Raw genomic sequence first — 27,484 nt, forward strand, 5'->3', positions numbered from 1 at the left:
ATGACACATTGTCTAAACATTGCTTTATCCAAGTGTGTTCTGGCTCTGGCCCAACACACCAGTTTCTGGGACCAATCAGAAAGGTTAGAATGTGTTTGCGTTCTAGAAATCGTTTGGGAGGTACTCCGATCCAGACTCATTGTGGGTGTGGTGTAGCGTTTGGCCGGAGCAAGGAGTTTGGATAGCCACGCAAGTTTTCACCATTACTACAGAGAAAATGGCTTGTTTCTAGCAGTTGAAAATATATTACCCATATTACTGGCGTGAATGACCAGTGTTGTATCGAGGTGCCTGCCAACCTAAGGTGCTTCCCACTGGGCAGCTTTACTACAGTGTCGCCGGCGGTATAGTAACGTGGCAAAAACATTTCCCTCCCAGGATTATATTTAAAGTACGATAGCAGCCTACACAAGAAATAACTAATATTGGGAGCCATCTAGATATCCCTGTGATGCAGTCTACTCAATAGGGAGAGCATGAACGGCAACCACAACGGGACACAGTCTCCTTAGCTGTCACAACACATTGTGATTCGGTTCACTCAGCTCTCAGCTGCGTGACATACTTCATTGTTTTGCAGGCCAGGAGTTTCCATAAAGAATCTCCCAGCTAACCATTTGTTTACTTTAAACAACATTGTTCCATAATGTTACAGTATTAGCTAAACGGGTTCACTTTACCAGCAGTATGCAAACATTTGGTGGCACAGAAAGAAAGGAAAATGTTGGAGTCTGGTAAAAGAATCTATGCTATTGTGTAGGCTATAGCAATGTTTTATTAGTTAGTTAGGGTTTGAAGGAGGTGTATCTATACTGAACAAAAATATAAACACAACATGTAAAGTGTTGGTCCCATGTTTCATGAGCTGAAATAAAATATCCCAGAAATGTTCCAAAGGCACAAAAAGCTTATTTCTCTCAAATATTTGGCACAAATTTGTTTACATCCCTGTTAGTGAGCATTTCTCCTTTGCTAAGATAATCCATCCACCTGACAGGTGTATTTGTATTTATCATAGATCCTCATCAGCTGCTGCCAAGGCAGCAGCTACTCTTCCTGGGGTCCAGAAAAAAGTAAGGCAAAAATATACAGTACCAGTCAAAAATGGACTCATTCCAGGGTTTTTCTTTATTTTTACTATTATATACATTGTAGAATATTGGTGAAGACATCAAAACTATGAAATAACACATATGGAATCATGTAGTAACCAAAGAAACTGTTAAAGAAATCAAAATATATTTTATATTTGAGATTCTTCAAAGTATCCACCCTTTGCCTTGATGACAGCTTTGCACACGCTTGGCATTCTCTCAACCAGCTTCATGAGGTAGTAACCTGGAATGCATTTCAATTAACAGGTGTGCCTTGTTAACAGTTCATTTGTGGAATTTCTTTCCATCTTAATGTGTTTGAGCCAATCAGTTGTGTTGTGACGAGGTAGGGGTGGTATACAGAATATAGCCCTATTTGGTAAAAGGCCAAGTCCATATTATGGCAAGAACAGCTCAAATAAGCAAAGAGAAACGACAGTCCATCATTACTTTAAGACATGAAGGTCAGTCAATCCGGATAATTTCAAGAACTTGGAAAGTTTCTTCAAGTTCAGTCGCAGAAACCATCAAGCGCTATGATGAAACTGGCTCTCATGAGGACCGCCACAGGAAAGGAAGACCCAGAGTTACCTCTGCTGCAGAGGATAAGTTCATTAGAGTTAAATGCACCTCAGATTAGAGCCCAAATAAACGCTTCACAGAGTTCAAGTAACAGACACATCTCAACATCAACTGTTCAGAGGAGACTGCGCGGGAATCAGGCCTTCATGGTTGAATTGCTGCAAAGAAACCACTACTAAAGGACACCAATAAGAAGAAGAGACTTGCTTGGGCCAAGAAACACGAGCAATGGACATTAGACCGGTGGAAGAGATTTTTGAGATTTTTGGTTCCAACCGCCGTGTCTTTGTGAGACGCAGAGTAAGTGAACGGATGATCTCCGCATGTGTGGTTCCCACCGTGAAGCATGGAGGAGGAGGTGTGATGGTGTGGGGGTGCTCTGCTGGTGACACTGTTGGTGATTTATTTAGAATTCAAGGCACACTTAACCAGCATGGCTACCACAGCATTCTGTAGTGATATGCCATCCCATCTGGTTTGCACATAGTGGGACTATCATTTGTTTTTCAACAGGACAATGACCCAAAACACACCTCCAGGTTGTGTAAGGGCTATTTGACCAAGAAGGAGAGTGATGGAGTGCTGCATCAGATGACCTGGCCTCCACAATCACCCGACCTCAACCCAATTTGAGATGGTTTGGGATGAGTTGGACCACAGAGTGAAGGAAAAGCAGCCAACGAGTACTCAGCATATGTGGTAACTCCTTCAAGACTGTCGGAAAAGCATTCCTCATGATGCTGGTTGAGACAATGCCTAGAGTATGCAAAGCTGTCATCAAGGCAAAGGGTGGATACTTGGAATAATCTTTTTTTAACACTTTTTTGGTTACTACATGATTCCATATGTAGTAATTAATAGTTTGTCTTCACTATTATTCTACAATGTAGAAAATAGTAAAAATAAAGAAAAACCCTTGAATGAGTAGGTGTGACCAAACCTTTGACTGGTACAGTAAATTATAAAACAGAAACCAGATGTGGAGGTCATGTGCTTGGCATGGTTACATGTGGTCTGCAGTTGTGAGGCCAGTTGGACGTACTGCCAAATTCTCTAAAATGACATTGGAGGCAGGTTATGGTAGAGAAATTAACATTACATTCTCTGGAAACAGCTCTGGTGGACATTCCTGCAGTCAGCATGCCAATTTCACGCTCCCTTAAAACCAGTAGTGGTGCGTGGGTAAAATCACTGGGGAAGCCACCCCCCCCCAAAAAAAAATTAAGAATAACAAGCCATATTACAACCTATGTGTTTTGATAATTGTGTTTGCTCTATAACCTGTTCATTCATATGCCTTGCGACCATGATATATAGGCCTAAAGGCCGAGACAATAAGAAGACACAGAATAAATTCAACCACACCTTTGTTTTATCACAAAGCTGGATAACAACCTCTGTCCAGTGAAGTCCACAAAACATATTGCATGTATAATAACAGACAGTTACATGACCTACAGCATGGTCAAGCAAGTTTATTTTTCAAACATTTTCAGACCACTAAACGCTTATTGATTTAGAACCACAGAGAGTTAACGCAAGACGCAAAGAAAACAGGAGCTGCCTCCACTATTCCAGCACCATTTCAACTTCAACATTTCAACATCATCAAATCACCTCTGCTTAGTCTAATACAGTGACAACTAAAAGATACCAAAAACAATGTAGTCCAACATAAGCTAAGTATGATGTGGCTGTCCATGGTTCTGATTTCTGTGTGTGTGTACGTGCGCATTCGTTAAAGTAGAAAAACATATTGACTCCCCCTACTTGTAGAGAAACGCCAATGACATCCTCCTCTCTTTCATGTTAATGAAATGATCTATCATGTCATACGGTACACGCTTTTATGTTTTGTTGCTCTAGGCTACCTGGCTAAAATCCTTGCTCGCTAGCCTAACTTCAATTCATGGGCAACATTAGCTAGTTAACATTAGCCTTCTACATCTAGCTACATATTAAACTTCCATCCTCTCAGGCCAGGGCACAACAATGTATGAATTAATGGTTGGATCAGAATCGCCATTACAATCATTGGCCAGTACGGAGAATTAAGTAAAACCACAAGTCCAAATCCCTATCTCCATCCATTGCTAATTTAGGAAAGGGCCAATTTTAGCTAGCTGGCTAGCTAGCCTCCGGAGAACAACAACACAACGAGATGCAACAATTCAAGTTTTTCTGTCAATGACGTATGCTTTCAATGGGATTTGATAGGAGTGACTCCAAATCCAAGCTGGCTTCCCTTGACAATTTTTTGGGTGCGCCAGGACCATTCACAGTTGAGCTTGCTCAGTTTAGCTCAATGCTGATTGGCTAATTTTTTATACTTTTTTGTCAAGGGAGGCCAGATGCTCGCTGGCTTCCCTTGCCTTCAATGCTATGGGCAGCAACAATGTTATATTCGTTTGGACCAGACAGCATCAGATAGATGGCCTACACGTAGAGAGACAGAGGGGCGTCTTTTACTTTCGGTTTTGTACACATTTTACATTTACATTTTAGTCATTTAGCAGACGCTCTTATCCAGAGCGACTTACAGTTAGTGAGTGCATACATTTTCGTACACAAGCTTCAAAAAGCTGAAAATACAATATTTTTGGTTATGGAAAATATATTTCACAGCAGTTTAGATGGTACAATGATTCTCTACGCTATACTTGCTTGTTTTGTCACATAAATGGAAATTAGCCAAACTATTAGGACATTTAGCAACCAGGAAATGGCAGAGCGATTTCTGCATAGTGCGTCTTTAACGGAGAATTCCAATGTACATTTAAAGCATTATCCTAGCACCAGAGTTGCCAGCTTAATACTGTAATTTTGCTTTACAGCAGGGATGCCGTATGCTGTAATATGTTTTACAGTAAGGAAAATAGTACTGTAAAATATATTACAGCATCTCTGCTGTACAGCAAAATTACAGTGTGTGTGTGTGTGTGTGTGTGTGTGTGACAGTTCATAGAGGAAGGACAGGATTCTCATTCCTCTCCCTCAGACTCAACAGAGAGAATCTTAGAAATGAGCCAACACCCTTTGGTCTGGTCTAGATCAATTAAAGATACCACAGACAGATATATAACAGCAGGCTGCAACACATACATCTAGCCGGTCCTGAATGAGGAGAAATGCACAAAGAGCAGTGATGCATGAAAGCTTCCAGCAAAGCCTGTACAGCACATTCGGAAAGTTTTCAGACCCCTTCATTTTTTCCACATTTTGTTACGTTACAGCCTTATTCTAAAATGGATGAAATTATAATTTTGCCTCATTAATCTATACACAATAACCCATAATGGCAAAGTAAAAACAGGTTTTTTTTAAAACATAAATACCTTATTTACATAAGTATTCAGACCCTTTGCTATGAGACTCGAAATTGAGCTCAGGTGCATCCTGTTTCCATTGATCATCCTTGAGATGTTTCTAAAACTTGATTGGAGTCCACCTGTGGTAAATTCAATTGATTGGACATGATTTGGAAAGGCACACACCTGTCTATACAAAGTCCCACAGTTGACAGTGCACATCAGAGCAAAAACCAAGCTATGGGGTGGAAGGAATTGTCCGTAGTGCTCCGAGACAGGATTGTGTTAAGGCACAGATCTGGGGAAGGGTACCAAAAAATATCTGCAGCACTGAAGGTCCCCAAGAACAGCGTCCTCCATCACTTTTAAAAGGAAGACGTTTGGAACCCCCAGGAGCAATCAGGAGAGAAGGGCCTTGGTCAGGGAGGTGACAAAGAGTCCGATGGTCACTCTGACCGAGCTCCAGAGTTCTTCTGTGGAGATGGGAGAACTTTCCAGAAAGGCAACCATCTCTGCAGCACTCCACCAATCAGGCCTTTATGGTAGAGTGGCCAGACGAAAGCCACTCTTCAGTAAAATGCACATGACAGCCCGCTTGGAGTTTGCCAAAAGGCACCTAAAGGACTCTCAGACCATGAGAAACAAGATTCTCTTGTCTGATGAAACCAAGATTGAACTCTTTGGCCTAAATGCCAAGCGTCACGTCTGGAGGAAACTTGCCACTATCCCTATGGTGAAGCATGGTGGTAGCAGCATGCTGTGGGGATGTTTTTCAGCGGCAGGGACTGGGAGACTAGTCAGGATCAAGGGAAAGATGAATGGAGCAGAGAGATCCTTGATGAAAACCTGTTCCAGAGCGCTCAGGACCTCAGACTGGGGTGAAGGCTCACCTTCCAACAGGACAACGACCCTAAGCACACATCCAAGACAACCCAGGAGTGGCTTCGGGACAAGTCTCTGAATGTCCTTGAGTGGCCCAGCCAGAGCCCGGACTTGAACCCGATCTAACATCTCTGGAGTGACCTGAAAATAGTTGTGCAGCAACGCTCCCCATCCAACCTGACAGAGCTTGAGCGGATCTGCGGAGAAGAATGGGAGAAACTCCCCAAATACAGGTGTGCCAAACTTGTAGCGTCATACCCAAGAAGACTCAAGGCTGTAATCGCTGCCAAAGGTGCTTCAACAAAGTACTGAGTAAAGGTTCTGAATACTTATGTAAATGTGATATTTTAGAGTACATACATTTGCAGAAATTTTTTAAAACCTGTTTTTGCTTTGTCATTATTGGGTATTGTGTGAGATTGACGGAAAAATCTGTTTAATCCATGACTAGAATAAGGCTGTAAAGTAACAAAATGTGGAAAAAGTGAAAGGGTCTGAATACTTTCCGAATGCACTGTATGTTATTACACTGGCCAATGCTACAGGCTAGCTAACTACATATAGGAGACCTTCAGAGACCTAGCCTCAGACCTGGACAGGGAATTCAAACAGACTGTTCATTTATATTGGATGACCTGTGCCCTGTGCTCCCTGCCCTGTGTGTGCGTGCTTGTGTCTGTGTATATATGTGTGTAATATGTAATGCTATGTGACTTGTGCCCTGTGCTCCCTGCCCTCTGCACTGTTCCCATCTAGAGACAGAACAATAACACACAGCAGAGAGCTAGGGGAGAAGGAGAGAGAAAGGAGCTGAGGAGGAAAAAAGAGAACAATGACGGAGGAGGAAAAGGAGGAGGAGGACAGAAGAGAGGGATGACTAGAGAGTTGGGTGTCAGTCATTCTTCCTCTAATGTGACCTTGATGTCCCCAACCAAGACTCCACTGTAAAACAAGCAAGGTGTTGTAGCAAACAAGACCCCCATAATGCAGCAGCGGCACACATAGAAATATAATGAATAGAACGTGCTTGGAACCTCTAACCCTGGCAATTTGACTGGTAAACTCATGGGTACACTCGCAATGGCTGCCTGGCATTGTGATGCAATAATCCTGCTTCTACTTCCTGTTTTGCTCCTATGGACAAAGATTAGTTTGGCCTCTTCCTCTCTGCTATGGGTACACTCACAATGGCCTCCAGTCCACCTATTATGCCATCATTGACTTGAATGGGGACGTCCGTTCTATTCTATTTTAATGTCAGCACATGCAGTCAGGAGAGGAGAAAATGTATGTTTAATATTTTATTTTTACAAAAATATATTATTAGTATTATTATTATTTCTGTTTTTTTTTTTTTTTGGGGGGGGGGGGGGGGGTCATTTGGCTGGCCAATTACCGTCATCCAAAGTTCCATCACCATCATAGCCCTAACACACACACTGACACACGTGCACACAGACTCTGACAGACACAAATACACACACACGCACAGGGCTCCAATTTCCCTCCAACTCGCTGTGCTTCAGAAGCTCCTGATACAGCCAGCCCATTAAAGTCAGTGTGTAATTGGAAAATAAATTCCTACCTCTAGCCATAAAAAAAGACGGGCTTATTCAGAGCTGTCCAATAGTTATCCGTCCCCTCCCTTATTTTTACCTTCCTCAAACACGAAAAGCCCTTCCATATTTGGATTGGATTTGTTTGTATTTTTTCTGCTTCAAACTGAAGTTTACATTCTTAATGGCTTTTGTGACATTATGTGGAGCTTTGTTGTGGACCATTTTCTGCAGTGACCATGGGAGATGAGTGATTTTGCTTGTAGACAGTGTGTGTCAATGCTAACATCAGTGCTACTATACAGTATATACACCCTGTGCTAAAATCCCCTCGTCAATTATCTACCGTTCCAATCTGTCTCACCTCTTCCTCCCTCCTGATCAATGGAGGTGAGATATGATACCCTGGCTGGGTCAAAGAGCCCACTTTAATGTCAGGTTATAGATTGATACAGCCCAGGGTGTACAGTCCAGGGTACAGGGATCAACATGCTGAGGGATGATGGTATTGCTGGGGAATGTAGAGGCAGGAAAGTTCAGGCCAAAACTCATCTCTCCATACCCTCTGTCTCTCCATACCCTCTATCTCTCCATCTATCCCTCTCTCTCTCTCTCTCGCTCTCTTTCTCTCTCGCTCTCTCTCTCTCTCCACCCCCCCCCCCCTCCTCTCTCTCTCTCTCTCTCTCTCTCTCTCTCTCTCCATCCCTCTCTTTTCCCTGTGTCTACAGGAGAGGTATGTGTGTGTGTGTGTGTGACAGTAGTGATTATGCGTAGACTGGTCCAGGCGTGTCTACTGTGTCTCTGTGGAGGCTTAAAGCCCAAGGAGTCTAGTTGACAGAGGGTGAGGGAAGCGGGGGGCTGACGGTGGGTGAAGGGAGCAGGGGGCTGACAGGGTGAGGGGAGCTGGGGGCTGGAGGAGGGTGAGGGGAGCCGGGGTCTGACGGGGGGTGAAGGGAGCGGGGGGTGAGGGGAGCAGGGTGCTAGTCAATATTTGCCCAGGGTAAATGCTTTCATATTCATATTACTGTTAACACATAGTTCCAGGTATGCTTCGTTTAGATACTCCTACAGGTATCCTACTAACTGATGATTTTATATGGAGTAAAAATGAAGAGTGAATTAGGTGAAGAGTAGTAGTGTGCTGGGGTGTGTGCCGGTGCGCGGGTGTGTGCTTGCATGCATGCATATGTGGTGTTCATGCTGCAAGGGTAAATGCATTGCCAAATCAATTAAAGGGTATCTCAAGTCACCTTGGGGGATTTAAGTAGGAACGATGCACTTAAGGTATACAGTTAAGTGTTACTAATGAAAACCCTACAGTAAGCTGATAGCATACAGTGTAATAAGATGGCCTTTTTATTACGAAAAGGAGCCAGTGAACCGGAATGCGTACTGTATGTGTCCTTGTGTAGGAAGACATCGTATGTAGGGAAGGACACGCATCTCTGAGTGAATGAATGATGGACTGAGTGAGGTGTAGAAGAGTGAGTGAGTGAGTGTAGGCTAGTGCGCGCACACACACACACACACACACACACACACACACACACACTTACAGTCCCAGAGCAGCTCTCCAATTAACTCATTGCCCCTCTCAAACAGCCCAGTTCTCTCAAGTCTATATGCATGGCTCCCTCGTACACTTTCTCAATGTGTGTGCACCCATGTGAATTTATGTGCTCGAGCATTCGTGTGTGTGTGCGCGTGCGTGCGTGTCACTGCTACTGGAGGCTGGTTGAAGCAGCTCAGTGTAGCCATCCTACAAACCCACTGGAACATCCTCCTGCCAATTAGAGAAATAACTATTAGAATGATACACATAAAATACCTGGCAACAGCCCTCTTTTCTCCCTTTGTCTCTCCCTCACTCCCTTTCTCCTTTTATTACCAGAGACAAAAGTAAGGCTTACATCACCCTCTCTAAGGATCAGGAGAGGGCTGCCGTGTGCCATTCTGAAGGGATGTTATATAGACGTTTCCAGAACCTCAAGGTTTACGCCTCGATCACACCGACAGTCTCATTGCATTTTGGGGCATGAGGGAAAACATGTTGGTTCTGTTGCTAGTTAATTAATAATACAACATATTTAAAATACTGTGTTGCCTGTTGCACCTCAATAACAATAACACAAGAACCGTTACTAAAAGCAGCAGCTATCTAACACATCTCACAATCTACTTACTAGTTCCAGTTTGTCAACTTTAATTATACTGCATTTAGGCCTATTATTTATATATTGACACTGGACTCTTATCATGTTGTTTTACTCCCCTAGCTTGGTCCAGTTTGTTATGCAGATACAGAGTGAAAATGTGTATGGGTCCAAAATGATCCCTATTTAGTGCACTACTTTTGACCAGAGCCCAATGGGTACAGTATAGGGAATAGGGTTCCATTTTGGACTCATCATGTGCCTTGTTGTCCTTAAAGGGATAATTCTGGATTTTGGCAATGTGGCCCATTATCTACTTGCTAGCAGATACCCATAGACTTCCAGTCATTGCGCTAACGTGAATGTTGGCTCGCGAAACTACCTCTAACTTCCTTCATACTGGAAGATATAAAAATGGTATCCACAAGTCAATCTGACTCTGGGGAAGTAGATAAAGGGCCTCATTGCCAAAATCCTGAAGTATCTCTTTAAGTCATAATTAGGCCGACTATAGTGTAGTGTTGTTTGTTGGTGCATACCCACAACCAGTGTCAGAGCCCAGCCAGCCCAGCAGCACATGGTTTACATTCCAACTCATTAGTCTATACTGCTGGAGTGCATCAACAAGTTCTGCCTCATCATATCCCGCTTATTAAAGTTCAGACAGGCCACTGTGCTGCTCTGCGGCTCTGCTTGGGGGTCAATGGATCATACAATGGAAGAGCTTTATGGATGTACTTGATGCCATAAATACAGTACCAGTCAAAAGTTTGGTGTTTTTTATTTATTTTACAATTTTTTACATTGTAGAATAATAGTGAAGACATCAAAACTATGAAATAACACGTGGAATCATGTAGTAACCCAAAAAGTGTTAAAGAAATCCAAAAATATTTTATAATAGCCACCCTTTGCCTTGATGACAGCTTTGCACACTTTCTTTTACTTTAGTTTATTTAGGAAATATTTTGTTAACCAACAATGCAGTTTTAAGAAAATAGAGTTAAGGGCTTGTAAGTAAGCATTTCACAGTAAGGTCTACACCTGTTGTATTTGGCACATGTGACAAATAAAAGTTGATTTGATTTGTCTACAACAAATGAAACAACAGCCTACCTGTTGATTGATCATTGTAGCCTATTCATTATTATTTGTCAAAATTAATACAATTTTGCATTTATTAGAAATCTCCCACTTCTTTGATTGACCAACAATAACAACAAACTACATGTGTGAAACGTTTGTAGGCTACAAGTGCATCTTTTTTATGGGGCGCACAGTCATAAAACGTTTTTTTCTTTCTTTTTTTTAAATTGAATGTAATCATCTATTCTTGTAGGCCTTAAAAGGTGCAATATGTAACTGACCAAATTCACATAGAAATATGAGTTATAGATCTGTCATTATCATTGAAAGCAAGTCTAAGAAGCGGTATATCGGTTCTATGTGCGCTATTTCTAAGCTTCTCGTTCTTAAGTTTCATTTTTGCTTCTGTACACCAGCTTCAAACAGCTGAAAATACAATATTTTTGCTTATGGAAAATATATTTCACAACTGAAATTAGGTGAACTATTTGAATTTTATTCAATTTACAAATCTAAAAAATGAATGCTCTCCCAAGTAATTGAATACTAACGTCTGTTCGGATACTGGGGTATTCAAATAGCCATGCCCATCCCTAGTGAGTGTGTGTCCTTATCTGTCTTTCGTTATATTAGCCAGCAATAGACTGACTCAGAGACTGACTGTTATCACCATATGACCCTTTCGTACCTCTCATATTGGTATTCATGATGCTAGCCTCTGTTTGTGTGATCTGCCTGGATACTGATATAGGAATGGAGCCACTGCCTTTAATATTTTCCATTTGGAGATAATAATAGCATGCCTTTTGACTGTGTGATTATTATCTTTTGAATGCAATATCGTTTAACCGTTCTAGTTCTGTTTGGACTCAGATTGTAACATTATTTCCCTCTTCCTCTTCCCCTCCTCCCATCCTCCTCCCACCCCCATCTTCCCTATCTTCCCTATCCTCCTATCTTGCCTCATCCCCTCTTTCTCATCCTTTCCTCCTCCCCCTCTCCTGCTCCTCTCCCCTCCTCTTGCCCTCTCCTCCTCCTCCTCCTCCTCCTCCCTCTGCTCCTCTCCTCCTCCCTCTCTCCTCTCTTAAAGAGAGCCAGCTCCTTCCGGGGAACAACTTCACCACAGACTGTAACAACCCAGGGAACTTCATGTGTGGGGACGGGAAGTGTGTCCCAGGTGCGTGGCAGTGTGACGGACTGCCCGACTGCTTCGACAACAGTGATGAGAAAGGCTGCCGTGAGTACAGATCCCTTTCTCCGATGGCTAATTCTCTCTTCCTCTCTTCCTCTCTCCCTCTCTCCTTCCCTGTCACCCAGGGTTGGCCGTATCCCGATTTTCATACCGTTTCTGTACCATCCCAGGGTATACAGTATTATCGGAAGTGCACACAAGGGGCACTATTTCAAACAATTCAAAAATATTATTATTCTTAAGCAAGAAAACAATTTGATACAGGAGGGGTTTGGATGTCTCTGATGTAACCAAGAAGCTTGATCTTGACATCTCTCTCTCTCGCTCTCGCTCTCGCTCTCTCTTTAAGCATTCTAAGGGAACCAGAGGCCAGGTTTAGTCAGGATCCTCTTGCTTCTCCCCTTCTTTCTTCTCTAGCCTTTCTCCCATCCCCCTATCCAACTGACCCATCCCCATATCCAACTGACCATCCCCTATCCAACTGACCCATCCCCTATCCAACTGACCCATCCTCTATCCAACTGACCCATCCCCCTATCCAACTGACCCATCCCCCTATCCAACTGACCCATCCCCTATCCAACTGACCCATCCCCTATCCAACAGACCCATCCCCCTATCCAACTGACCCATCCCCTATCCAATAGACCCATGACCCCTATCCAACAGACCCATCCCCCTATCCAACTGACCCATCCCCTATCCAACTGACCCATCCCCTATCCAACAGACCCATCCCCCTATCCAACTGACCCATCCCCTATCCAATAGACCCATGACCCCTATCCAACAGACTCATCCCCCTATCCAACTGACCCATCCCCCTATCCAACTGACCCATCCCCCTATCCAACTGACCCATCCCCCTATCCAACTGACCCATCCCCCTATCCAACGTAATACCATCAAAGCAACGGATGATTATGCCTGTGTGTAGGAATAGCACATGTATAATGCTACTGTAACACCAGCGTAATATTAGCCTGTGTGTAGGAATGGATGTCACTTTGCTGGCACAATAGAGAACATCTAAAAGTATCCCCCCCTCTCTCTCTTACTGTCTCTCTCACCCCCCTCCTCTCTCTCCCACCTCCAGGTGGGTTTACCCCCTCTCTCCCCTCTGATGATTGGTGAGTGTAAGGCAGGGAAACAAAGGTTTGATTTCAATTAAGGAATACAGTGGCTTGTGAAAGTATTCACCCCCCTTGGCATTTTTCCTATTTTGTTGCCTTACAACCTGGAATTAAAATTGATTTTTTTGGGGGTTTGTATAAAATAATTTAAATGTACACACCACTCTGAAGATGCAAACTATTTTTTTATTGTGAAACAAACAAGAAATAAGACAAAAAAAAAACAGAACTTGAGCGTGCAAAACTATTCACCCCGCCAAAGTCAATACTTTGTAGAGCCACCTTTTGCAGCAATTACAGCTGCAAGTCTCTTGGGGTATGTCTCTATAAGCTTGGCACATCTAGCTACTGGGATTTTTGCCCATTCTTCAAAGCAAAACTGCTCCAGCTCCTTCAAGTTGGATGGGTTCCGCTGGTGTACAGCAATCTTTAAGTCATACCACAGATTCTCAATTGGATTGAGGTCTGAGCTTTGACTAGGCCATTCCAAATGTTTCCCCTTAAACCACTCAAGTGTTGCTTTAGCAGTATGCTTAGGGTCATTGTCCTGCTGGAAGGTGAACCTGAGTCCCAGTCTCAAATCTCTGGAAGACTGAAACAGGTTTCCCTCAAGAATTTCCCTATATTTAGTTTGCCTGCCGGGGCATTCCAAGGTGTCTTCGTTTGGGCACATACGGAACAGGAGTTGATATAGCGGGAGACATCAGAAGCCAAGGTGGGCCACCAGTATTTTTGTGAGAGAGAATGTAGGGTGCACGTCATGCCGGAGTGCCCTGCCGTAAGGGTGGTATGTGCCCAGATCAGCAGGCGGTCACGGACCCTGGTGGGTACATACACGCGCCCCGTAGGGGCGTTGGCAGGTGCTGGGTCCTCCTGAGCCGCCAGGCGGATGTCTTCGTCCACATCCCAAACGACAGATGCCACGATGAGAGACGGTGGCAGGATCCCACAGATCCTTCCTTTCTCCGGTGTTGGGCATCCTGGAGAGTGCGTCGGCTTTCACATTCTGGGATCCTGGGCGGTAGGACAGAATAAACTGAAAGCGAGTAAGAAATTGGGCCCACCTGGCTTGACGAGAGTTCATCCATTTCGCTGCCCGTATGTGCTCCAAATTACGGTGGTCAGTGAGAATCCAGAATGGATGGACTGCGCCCTCCAGCCAGTATCTCCATTCTTCCAGAGCGAGGACCACCGACAACAGCTCCCTGTCTCCAACTCCATAGTTCCTCTCTGCGGGGGTAAGCTTTTTCGAGAAAAGGCAACGGGGATACATTTTCTCTGGCTTACCTTGCCGCTGAGAGAGGACCCCACCCACGCCCTCCTCAGATGCGTCCACCTCCAGGATGAAAGGACGAGCTGGATCTGGGTGTTTTTAGGAGGGGCGCTGTGGTGAACCTCTCCTTCAGCCTCTTCATTTCGTCGTTTTCCCGTCATAGCGCTCCGGCAGGGTGAAGGGTCCCTCAGACGTTTGTGATAGCCCGGGAGAAGGTGGACTGGGTGAACTTGCCGCTCCTTGAGGTGGAACTGGAGCGATGGTTAGTTTATGCAGCATTGGGAGCACTTCCTGCATGGCGGCGTTCAGCTGGGAAATCTGCTGCTGGTGCTGGTCGAGGCGCTGGGAAACTCCAGGAGGATTACCTGCTGCATCCATTTTCGTGAGAGGTGTGTGATTCTGTGACGAGTACTGAGGATACGAAGAGGTAGGACGCAGACGCAGGAATCAACAATATAAAGGTTTACTTAACACTGAGCAAGAGAACAACAAAGAGCGAGTACACGACAAGACACTAACAATCACACACAACACAACACTGAACAGTCCAGGGCTATATAGGGGTGGTGACGATGAGGTGCGGGTGCGCTGGAGGTGATTTAAGGTGCGTTGGGTTTCCATTCCAGTGTTGCCGAGGTGGTGCGCTCAGACCGGTGGCTCAGTAGACCGGCGAATCAGAGCGCCGGAGGGGAGCAACGGGAGGAGACTTGACATTAGGTTAGACTTGGTTCTGTCAGGTGTTTTCACCTCACCACTGCACTGATGCTAACGTGCAGTAATTAATCATAATAATAATAGTAATAACACATTTAATTTGTATAGTGCTTTTCATTACAGTGTTATGTCAAAGCTTTACATAGGCAAAACATTGATAATGATGATAAAATAAAAAAATACATTAAAAACATCATACATTTAGAATCAAAGCAGGAAATAGTAGGCTAGGTGCTAAAATGACTTTCCAGGTTAGGACTATAACAAAGACAGTCTGTAGAAATGTGAAATTCTGAAAGATTTGTTTTTAGAAGCAATGTGCACAGGCATAAAAGGCAAGGGAGCAGAAGGCTCAGTCCCACATAGTACGGAGACTTGAAGTAGTGGTGAGTTGCTGGAGCGGAGAGTGAGAGGTGGCTCATTAATAGAAATTAGGTTGCTGATGTAGGTGGGACTCAATCCATTCAAGGCTTCAAACACTAGGAAGAGGATTTTAAAGTCAATCCTATAGTTGACCGGTAGCCAGTGGAGTTCAGCAAGGATGGGGGTGTCCCCTGTAGCTCAGTTGGTAGAGCATGGCGCTTGCAACGCCAGGGTTGTGGGTTCGTTTCCCACGGGGGGCCAGTATGAAAATGTATGCACTCACTAACTAAGTAAGTCACTCTGGATAAGAGCGTCTGCTAAATGACTAAAATGTCAAATGTGATGTGGGCTGAATTATTGGTCCTGGTCAGGACTCTGGTAGCACTATTCTGGAGAAGTTGTAGATGAGAGGACAGATGGATGGCTTGACCATCAATTGTAGGGCAGATGTTTCCAGCACAGGTAACCTGCTTGGGTGTCCCAATAAGTATAACCTCAGTCTTGCTGTTGTTCAGCTGGAGGACGTTATTGTTCATCCATGCCCTGATGTCATCTACGCAGCTGCCATGTTTTGCTAGGGCTGAGATGGTGTCCGGTGTGGTTTTAATATATACTTGGCACTGGAAGTTGATGTTATAGTCTTGGAGGATTTGGCCAAGAGGGAGCATGTAGATTAGGATCAGAATAGGCCCCAGCACTGAGGGACTCCGCATGTGACTGCAGACTCCTCTGATCTGGACTCTCCAATCATAATGTATTGCTTCCTATTGGAGATGTAGGAGGAGAACCAGTGTAGAGCTGTTCCAGAGACTGCAGTGTGCTCTCTGAGACGCCACAGGAGGATATTATGGTCAACTGTGTCAAAAGCAGCACTGATATCTAAGAGGAGGAGGAGGCTAGGCGATCCAGAATCTGCAGCCATCAGTAGGTCATTGGTAACTTTCACCAGAGCTGTTTCACTGCTGTGCAAGGGCTGGAAGCCAGTCTGGAGAACTTTGTACAGCTGATTTGAAGACAGATGGGATTGAAGCTGGTTTGCAACCACTTTCTCCAGTACTTTTTATAGGAAGGGGAGGTTGGAGATGGGCCTGTAGTTGGATAGGATGTCCTGGTCAAGGTTGGGTTTCTTCAGTAAGGGGGTGACTGCAGCTGTTTTGAAGAGTGATGGTACCTCCCCGGTCAGTAGGGACTTGCTGATGAGGGTAATGACAAACTGAAGAAGGCTAGATGAGCAGGTTTTCAGTAGGGATGTAGGGATAGGGTCAAGGGAGCAAGTGGTGACCTTCATTTGAAAGATGATTGACTGCACAACGGTGGATATGACTTCTGTGAATTTTCTTGAGGGGAGGGGCAGTCTGGGTTGGGGGCTCAGGAGGTGGGGTGCAGGTCATCTTAGAGGCCATGATGTTTGTTCAGATGGTGTCCAACTTACTGTTCAAAAATTCTGAGAAGCGATTGCACTGCTCAGATGAGGCTGCAGGAGGGCATGAGTTTGCAGGGTTGAGAAGGCGGTTGATGGTTGAGAACAGGGTTCTGGGATTATCTTAGTTGTTTTCAATCGTGGTAGAGTTGAAGGCTGATCATGCTGCTTTTAGGGCAGCAGAGTAGCTTGCTTGGTGGTCTTTATAGGCCAGTAGATGGACAGTGAGGCCATCCTTCCTCCAACACCTCTCAAACGTACGTCCATGAGTCTTCATTCTGCGCAGTTCATCAGTGAACCAGGGTGAAGAGCGTTGGAAGGTTACTTTTTGTGTTTTTTCGGGAGCAAATATGTTTATGGTTGTACTCAGAATGCTCATACAGGTTGACCATGTCATCGAGGGCAGTCAAACTTAAAGGTGAGCTGGATGTGTTCCAGAATGAGGGATGGGTTGTTTCGTTAGGTTGCAGAATGTAATGGTCCTCTTTGGGCGGTGGAGAGGAGAGGGAGCAGTCAGAGACAGTGTCACAGCCATAGAATTAGGTCAGCCATGTTGGTCAGGTAGTTGGTGAACCATGGTTTGCCAGTGCTGTGATAAGATATTGTGTAAAACAATGCATGTGAAGAATGTATCTGCACTGTATGTGTGTTAGCTAGCCAGCCAGTTTTATAGAAATTATTCCATTAATTTGTCAAATTAACAGCCAATATGCCAACATTCCATTCAAACAATGCAGTCAATCCACATCGATACATTGACTGAAATCAGTTGATGATAGGACTTAGATAAGTTGTAAATGCAACAAGTACTGATATTGTCTCATATAATTGCACTCACAGCTTTCCAAGAAAACAAAATATGAGACAATTATGGTCTGTTTACATATTTTAGAGGCTATTTATACAGAACATGTGTATAAAACCTGTATAAACTGTATTTATAATTATATGACAATATTTTTAGTTGAGTATAATTCCATCACATGCCTTACTTTTATTTTCCTGCATAAGTAAAAGCAATGCATTACCTATGCCTCTACTGCAATTCATTCCAAATTGACTGGTTTTGGATTTTCTCCCTGACCAAGATGGCTGCCATTTTTCCCCATTATGGAACTTTGAGGGTTTATGATATATCCCCTCTAGTAATTTAATAGGACCTATATGGTCACAGCCTTGTTGTCAGATATGCCAAGTTCGTGGCCATCTCCAGTGATAATGAGGTCTGTGTGTACATGGTTGTGGGTGGGGACTTTAACATGTTGCACAAGGTTTAGACAGTTCTGCAGAAATGGTGTCCTTTATCATCCAACTCCGCTGGGCATGTTGTACTGCTCTCATTGCGAGTGCACACAAAAACTTAACTTTGATAATTAGTCTCCTACCACCTCGTCGTCCTCGCCGTCTGCATATTTTCCAGAGGAGCCCATATTGGAAGAGGCTGTTCTTAAACTCCTTACACAGGGTTGTTTTAATCTGTGCAAATCTTCTGAGAAATCCTGAATGAAGGTTGCTGCCATTTCTGAATCTTTTGGTCCAGCCTTTCGTCCAGTAGATGGTAGATGAGATTAGGATCTAGGAAGATCTAGCTAGGCTGTTATTTGAATCAACACAATTTGCTAGTTGAGTGGAGAGGTTGGAGAAGTAGCCAAATATGTTAACTCATTTAATCTTGATGATGAAAAACAAAAAGTGATTCCTGTGTTCCTAAAAACAAATAGTTATGGATAATTTTGCAGGAGTAAACTACCAAGGCTGCCTCTAGGCGCTATGGCAACCATGGAACTCCTTCGTAGGATAACATTTTAATTGATGCTGAAACAAAGTGAATGGGTTCACATTAAGTTATTCTAATTGACGCTGAAGCAGAGTGAATACATTGGTATAAAATTACCTTATAGCTCTCCCTACTCCATTGTGGGAGCATTTAGTTGTTATTGTCGCTCTCCTTCTGGGCTCCAGTCTGAGACACGCACACACACACAATGCCTGAGACGCTAGGGCGTAGGTGGGCCGTAATATCCTGCAATAAATGGTTGTGTGACCTGATATCTCCAGTGACTGCTCCTCCAAATCTCCAGCAAATCCCTCCCTACTCTATTAGAGGCTTTGTAGCTGGCCCTCTGAGTGGGGAGTAGGAGAGGAGAACTTCATTACAGCTGCTGGGCCTGCAGCTGGGGCTGATATACACAGATCCCTAATGTCTAGGGCTATGCTGTCGGCATAGATTGGGCTTTACAATCATTTACAAAAATACTTAGAAATCTATTTAAAATTACAAAGAAATAAAAATAAACAAGAAGTAAGGATCTTTAAAAAGAACTTGCAGTGTTTTGTGTAGGGGGTTGTCCACGCTAATAGACCTTTTATAGAAGTATACTACAAAAGTATGTGGACACCCTTTCAAATTAGTGGATTTGGCTATTTCAGCCACACCCGTTGCTGACAGGTGTATACAATCGAGCACACAGCCATGCAATCTCCATAGAAAAACATTGGCAGTAGAATGGCCCGTACTGAAGAGCTCAATGACTTTCAACATGGCACCGTCATAGGATGCCACCTTTTCAACAAGTCTGTTCGTCAAATTTCTGCCCTACTAGAGCTGCAACTGTAAGTGCTGTTATTGTGAAGTGGAAACTTCTAGGAGCAACAACGGCTCAGCTGTGAAGTGGTAGGCCACACAAGCTCACAGAACGGGACCGCCGAGTGCTGAAGTGCATAGCGCAACACTCACTACCGAGTTCCAAACTGCCTCTGGAAGCAACGTCAGCACAATAACTGTTAGTCCGGAGCTTCATGAAATTGGTTTCCATGGCCCGAGCAGCCGCACACAAACCTAAGATCACCATGCACAATGCCAAGCGTCAGCTGGAGTGGTGTAAAGCTCACTGCTATTTGACTCTGGAGCAGTGGAAACACGTTCTCTGGAGTGATGAATCACGCTTCACCATCTGGCAGTCTGGGTTTGGCAGATGCCAGGAGAATGCTACCTGCCCCAATGCATAGTGCCAACTGTAAAGTTTGGTGGAGGAGGAATAATGGTCTGAGGCTGTTTTTCATGTTTCGGGCTAGGCCCCTTAGTTCCAGTGAAGGGAAATCTTAATGCTACAGCATACAATGACATTCTAGATGAAACTGTGCTTCCAACTTTATGGCAACAGTTTGGGGAAGGCCCTTTCCTGTTTCAGCATGACAATGCCCCGGTGCACAAAGCGAGGTCCATACAGAAATGGTTTGTCGAGATCGGTGTGGAAGAACTTGACTGGCCTGCACAGAGCCCTGACCTCAACCCCATTGAACACCTTTGGGATGATTTGGAACGCCGACTGCGAGCCAGGCCTAATCGCCCAACATCAGTGCCCAACCTCACTAATGCTCTTGTGGCTGAATGGAAGCAAGTCCCCGCAGCAATGTTCCAACATCTAGCGGAAAGTCTTCTTAGAAGAGTGTACAGTCGTGGTCAAAAGTTTTGAGAATGACACAAGTATTGGTCTTCACAAAGTTTGCTGCTTCAGGGTTTTTAGATATTTTTGTCAGATGTTACTATGGTATACTGAAGTATAATTACAAGCATTCCATAAGTGTCAAAGGCTTTTATTGACAATTACATTAAGTTTATGCAAAGAGTCAATATTTGCAGTGTTGACCCTTCTTTTTTAAGACCTCTGCAATCCGCCCTGGCATCCTGTCAATTAACTTCTGGGCCACATCCTAACTGATGGCATCCCATTCTTACATAATCAATGCTTGGAGTTTGTCAGAATTTGTGGGGTTTTGTTTGTCCACCCGCCTCTTGAGGATTGGTCACAAGTTCTCAATGGGATTAAGGTCTGGGGAGTTTCCTGGCCATGGACCCAAAATGTCGATGTTTTGTTCCCCGAGCCACTTAGTTATCACTTTTGCCATATGGCAAGGTGCTCCATCATGCTGGAAAAGGCATTGTTCGTCACCAAACTGTTATTGGATGGTTGGGAGAAGTTGCTCTCGGAGGATGTGTTGGTACCATTCTTTATTCATGGCTGTGTTCTTAGGCAAAATTGTGAGTGAGCCCACTCCCTTGGCTGAGAAGCAACCCCACACATGAATGGCCTCAGGATGCTTTACTGTTGGCATGACACAGGACGGATGGTAGCGCTCACCTTGTCTTTTCCGGTTGCCCCAAACAATCGGAAAGGGGATTCATCAGAGAAAATGACTTTACCCCAGTCCTCAGCAGTCCAATCCCTGTACCTTTTGCAGAATATCAGTCTGTCCCTGATGTTTTTCCTGGAGAGAAGTGGCTTCCTCAATGCCCTTCTTGACACCAGGGCATCCTCCAAAAGTCTTCGCCTCACTGTGCGTGCAGATGCACTCACACCTGCCTGCTGCCATTCCTGAGCAAGCTCTGCACTGGTGGTGCCCCGATCCCGCAGCTGAATCAACTTTAGGAGACGGTCCTGGCGCTTGCTGGACTTTCTTGGGTGCCCTGAAGCCTTCTTCACAAAACTGAACCTCTCTCCTTGATGTTCTTGATGATCCGATAAATGGATGATTTAGGTGCAATCTTACTAGCAGCAATATCCTTGCCTGTGAAGCCCTTTTTGTGCAAAGAAATGATGACGGCACGTGTTTCCTTGCAGGTAACCATGGTTAACAGAGGAAGAACAATGATTTCAAGCACCACCCTCCTTTTAAAGCTTCCAGTCTGTTATTCTAACTCAATCAGCATGACAGAGTGATCTCCAGCCTTGTCCTCGTCAACACTCTCACCTGTGTTAACGGGAGAATCACTGACATGATGTCAGCTGGTCCTTTTGTGGCAGGGCTGAAATGCAGTGGAAATGTTTTTTGCGGATTAAGTTCATTTTCATGGCAAAGAGGGACTTTGCAATTAATTGCAATTCATCTGATCACTTTTCATGACATTCTGGAGTATATGCAAATTGCCATCATAAAAACTGAGGCAGCAGACTTTGTGAACATTAATATTTGTGTCATTCTCAAAACTTTTGACCACGACTGTAGGCTGTTATAGCAGCAAAGGGGGGACGAACTCCATATTAGTGCCCGTGATTTTTGAATGAGATGTTCGATGAGCAGGTGTCCACTTGCTTTTGGCCATGTAGTGTATCTATCTCAGCTAATTGAAGTTCAATTCGCATTGTGTGCTTATTAAATAAGCCTACTAACTTCTATTGATTTTGTTTAGTTTCAAAACAATTATGTTTCTAAATGATTATGCCTATGAGACCTGAAACAACTTTGTGTCTTTGTTTTCTACTACAAACCTGTGGTTTAGAGCTGTGCCTTTACTCAATATTTTGGGTGAGGCAGTGTTTATCCACCTCCATACCAGTAGTATACATACTTGCCATTTCTGCATCTCTTGTTTCTTGTCAGGCTGCTTGCTTACCTGTATGCATGGCAACCCTTATTATCACTACTACCGTTAGTGTTAACCTTGCTTCCTTCCTGCCATCGCAGCAGCAGCAACAGGACGTTGTGAGGCCATATCTACAATATGTCTACTGTAGAGGTTGAAGCCTGGACAAGGCTGTTATTCCATTAGCCTTAAACTGCCCTACCTCTGTGTCCTGAATAGTAATCACTATTTTATGTGGATATAGCCTATTTCTCAGGTGCTCTAAGTGCTTTACATGTAAAGGTAGAACGTTAGGAACTCACCTCAACTATTACCATGTATAACCCTTGTGAGGCCATGGCAGCTGTGTTGTACCAGAATATTGTACCAGGTAGTGCAGTACCCTTTAAACTCCCTACTCTGCCTCTGTCTTCCCCAGAAGACAGGGCTACTTAGCCAGCGGTCAGCGCTGATGTGGGCGGTCTTCACACAAATTAGGTTTTTCATGCAGAGCTGGAAGGAAAGGTCATATTCAATGGGATCTCCCCCATGTCCCATTAATGAGAATTTGTTTTTGGAAATGATGTAGCCGAGGGGGAACGAACAGGCTGGAGCGCTGGCTTGCTGGCTGAACTGGACTTGCAAATGACTGATTTGTACACACTGAGACCCATACAGTGAGGGAAAAAAGTATTTGATCTTCTGCTGATTTTGTACATTTGCCCACTGACAAAGAAATTATCAGTCTATAATTGTAATGGTAGGGATTATTTGAACAGTGAGAGACAGAATAACAACAACAAAAATCCAGAAACTCGCATGTAAAAAATGTTATAAATTGATTTACATTTTAATGAGGGAAATAAGTATTTGACCCCCTCTCAATAAGAAAGCTTTCTGGCTCCCAGGTGTCTTTTATACAGGTAATGAGCTGAGATTAGGAGCACACTCTTAAAGGGAGTGCTCCTAATCTCAGTTTGTTACCTGTATAAAAGACACCTGTCCACAGAAGCAATCAATCAATCAGATTCCAAACTCTCCACCATGGCCAAGACCAAAGAGCTCTCCAAGGATGTCAGGGACAAGATTGTAGACCTACACAAGGCTGGAATGGGCTACAAGACCATCGGCAAGCAGCTTGGTGAGAAGGTGACAACAGTTGGTGCGATTATTCGCAAATGGAAGAAACACAAAAGACTGTCAATCTCCCTCGGCCTGGGGCTCCATGCAAGATCTCACCTCGTGGAGTTGCAATGATCATGAGAACGTTGAGGAATCAGCCCAGAACTACACGGGAGGATCTTGTCAATGATCTCAAGGCAGCTGGGACCATAGTCACCAAGAAAACAATTGGTAACACACTACGCCGTGAAGGACTGAAATCCTGCAGCGCCCGCAAGGTCCCCCTGCTCAAGAAAGCACATATACAGGGCCGTCTGAAGTTTGCCAATGAACATCTGAATGATTCAGAGGAGAACTGGGTGAAAGTGTTGTGGTCAGATGAGACCAAAATCGAGCTCTTTGGCATCAACTCAACTCGCCGTGTTTGGAGGAGGAGGAATACTGCCTATGACCCCAAGAACACCTTCCCCACCGTCAAACATGGAGGTGGAAACATTATGCTTTGGGGGTGTTTTTCTGCTAAGGGGACAGGGCAACTTCACCGCATCAAAGGGACGATGGACGGGGCCATGTACTGTCAAATCTCGGGTGAGAACCTCCTTCCCTCAGCCAGGGCATTGAAAATGGGTCGTGGATGGGTATTCCAGCATGACAATGACCCAAAACACACGGCCAAGGCAACAAAGGAGTGGCTCAAGAAGAAGCACATTAAGGTCCTGGAGTGGCCTAGCCAGTCTCCAGACCTTAATCCCATAGAAAATCTGTGAAGGGAGCTGAAGGTTCGAGTTGCCAAACGTCAGCCTCAAAACCTTAATGACTTGGAGAAGATCTGCAAAGAGGAGTGGAACAAAATCCCTCCTGAGATGTGTGCAAACCTGGTGGCCAACTACAAGAAATGTCTGACTTCTGTGATTGCCAACAAGGGTTTTGCCACCAAGTACTAAGTCATGTTTTGCAGAGGGGTCAAATACTTATTTCCCTCATTAAAATGCAAATCAATTTATAACATTTTTGACATGCGTTTTTCTGGATTTTGTTGTTGTTATTCTGTCTCTCACTGTTCAAATAAACCTACCATTAAAATTATAGACTGATCATGTCTTTGTCAGTGGGCAAACGTACAAAATCAGCAGGGGATCAAATACTTTTTTCCCTCACTGTATGCATATGCATACACTGACAATGTATAAACTCACATAATCAAGCTTTAAAATAAATACTGAAATATTTACTACACAACAAATATTTTAAAAAGAAAGAATAACAATCAAAACTGAACGACTCAAAAGCACCCTAAGGAAAGCATGGTAACTAAATGCTGCCTCTCCATGCCTCTTGGTCCTAGGCTTTGGGATTGTTAAAAGGCCAGTGCCAGAGGACCTGAGGGACCTACTGGTTACATAACTTAAAAGCATGTCTGACATGTATTGGGGTGCACAATTATGGATTGATTTAATAACCAATAGAATAATCTTTAAAATGAATTCTAAAACTCACAGGCAGCCAGTGCAGAGACCTTATAACCAGTGTAATGTGTATGGCTGGTCTTAGTCAGTACCCGTGCTGCAGCATTCTGTATGTTTTATAGTTGACCAATGGCTTTCTCGGGTAGACCATACAGGAGAGTGTTACAGTAGTCAAGCCTGCTTTTAATAAAAGCATGGATGAGTCTCTCGGTGGAAGAACTTGACTGGCCAGATTGTCTCTCCGTGCTTTGGCTCAACAACAATAACTACCTCGGTCTTGTCTTGATTTAGCTGGAGGAAGTTGTGAGCCATCCAAATATTTAAATCACTAATACAGTCTAATAATTTATCCGTGGAGCTAAAATCCTCTGGTGACACAGAAATGTAAAGTTGTGTATCGTCTGCGTAGCAGTGAAAATCAATGCGGTGCTTTCTGATAACGCTGCCAAGGGGTAACATATATATATATATATATATATATATATATATATATATATATATATAACTGATTAGTACCGGACCCAAAATCTAACCTTGTGGAATGCCACATGTGATATGAGAGGCCAACCCACCTCTCTAGTCTGTCCAGAAGGACATAATGTTGAACAGTGTCAAATGCAGCACTTAAATCCAAGAATACAAGGACAGAGAGCTGTTTGGCATCTGTGTTGGCTCCAAGATTATTTACCACTTTAACTAAGGCTGTCTCTGTGCTGTGGTGGGCCCAAAAACCAGATTTGAAAGTGCCTGTGAACAGGGAGTGATTAACAATAGCTTGCACTTCTTCAGATATGCAATTAAAAACTGTTGAAGAAGGTGGTGGGGAGAGGATCAAGAAGGCAGGTAGAAGTCTTAAGTTGTGATATCACTTTCCTGAGCATGTCTGTCTCAACCAGGGAAAATAAATCCATCATGACTTTGCGTGGTAGGCTAGGGCACAGATCATCAAACTTCTCATCAGGTCTTGCTTGACTGATACCCAGCCTAATGTTTGTCATCTTATCTCTGAAATATGCCGCAAACTCATCACATTTTGATGTGGAGGACAGTTCACATAGGTTTGCGGAGGTAGGAATTATCAGCCCATCAATGGTTGAGAAGAGCACTCTAGAATTATTCTGATTTATTAGTGATCAAGTTAAATGAGCCCGTCTGGCATTTCTAATTGCCTTGTTATATATGCCAAGTTGCTCTCTCAGAATATCATAATGGACCTGCAACTTTGACTTTCTCCTCTTCCGCTCTGCATTTCTGCAATTTCTCTTAAAATTTATTAGTTTCCTCACTCTCGAATAACACCTGTGATTGCTTTATGCCTCTCTCCCATGTCAATATGCCTTGCCTATTGCTGTTCCAGTTAGTTCGTATTATAAAATTTCACTGTAGAGCCCCAAGTCCCTCTCAAACTGCCTCAAATAGCTCCTTTGTTCCACCCCCCATACACGCGAGACCAGCTCAATCGGTGCCTCCAGTGATGCTATATCTGCTTGGTGACCTAAACTGGGATATGCTTAACACCCCGGCTATCCTACAATCCAAACTAGATGCCCTCAATCTCACACATATTATCAAGGAACCTACCAGGTACAACCCTAAATCCGTAAACATGGGCACCCTCATAGATATCATCCTGACTAACTTACCCTCTAAATACACCTCTGCTGTCTTCAACCAGGATCTCAGCAATCACTGCCTTATTGCCTGCTTGTGTAAGGGGTCCGCGGTCAAACGACCAACCCTCATTGCTGTCAAATGCTCCCTAAAACACCTTAGCGAGCAGGCCTTCCTAATTGACCTGGCCCAGGTATCCTGGATGGATATCGATCTCATTCCGTCAGTAGAGGGTGCCTGGTTGTTCTTTAAATGTGCTTTCCTCTCAATCTTAAATAAGCATGCCCCATTCAAATAATTCAGAACTAAGAACAGATATAGCCGCTGGTTCTCCTCAGACTTGACTGCCCTTGACCAGCACAAAAACATCCTGTGGCGTACTGCATTAGCATCGAATAGCCCCCGTGAGTTAGGAAAGCAAAGGCTAGCTTTTTCAAACAGAAATTTGCATCCTATAGCACTAACTCCAAAAAGTTTTGGGACACTGTAAAGTCCATGGAAAATAAGAGCACCTCCTCCCAGCTGCCCACTGCACTGAGGCTAGGAAACACTATCACCACTGATAAATCTACAATAATTGAGAATTTCAACAAGCATTTTGCTATGGCTGGCCATGCTTTCCACCTGGCTACCACTACCCCGGCCACCAGCTCTGCACCCTCCGCTGCAACTTGCCCATGCTCTAGATCCAAACTGTTACAGACCTATATCCATCCTGCCCTGCCTTTCGAAAGTTTTTGAAAGCCAAGTTAACAAACAGATCACCGACCATTTCGAATCCCACCGTACCTTCTCCACTATGAAATCCGGTTTCCGAGCTGGTCATGGGTGCACCTCAGCCACGCTCAAGGTCCTAAACGATATTATATAACCGCGATCGATAAAAGACAGTACTATGCAGCCATCTTCATCGACCTGGCCAAGGCTTTCGACTCTGTCAACCACCGCATTCTTATTGGCAGACTAAATAGCCTTGGTTTCTCAAATGACTGCCTCGCCTGGTTCACCAACTACTTCTCAGATAGAGTTCAATGTGTCAAATCAGAGGGCCTATTGTCTGGACCTATGGCAGTCTCTATGGGGGTGCCACAGGGTTCAATTCTCGGGCCGACTCTTTTCTCTGTGTATATCAATGATGTCGCTCTTGCTGCTGGTGACTCTCTCAGATCCACCGCTACGCAGACG

At 44.1% G+C, this 27,484-nt stretch overlaps 1 protein-coding gene across 2 annotated transcripts in view; it reads left to right on the plus strand.

Annotated features, from left to right (window-relative positions):
• Positions 1-27,484, plus strand: part of ldlrad3 (low density lipoprotein receptor class A domain containing 3) — a 138,730-nt gene that overhangs the window by 53,116 nt on the left and 58,130 nt on the right. For both annotated transcript variants that reach the window (XM_084168550.1, XM_084168551.1), the window contains exon 2: positions 11,752-11,898. In XM_084168550.1, coding sequence (XP_084024676.1) covers positions 11,752-11,898 — 147 coding nt within the window. The remainder of the gene's footprint in view (positions 1-11,751; positions 11,899-27,484) is intronic.

The sequence above is a fragment of the Coregonus lavaretus genome (genome assembly GCF_964263955.1).
Source record: "Coregonus lavaretus genome assembly, chromosome: 9".
Taxonomy (NCBI): Eukaryota; Metazoa; Chordata; class Actinopteri; order Salmoniformes; family Salmonidae; genus Coregonus; species Coregonus lavaretus.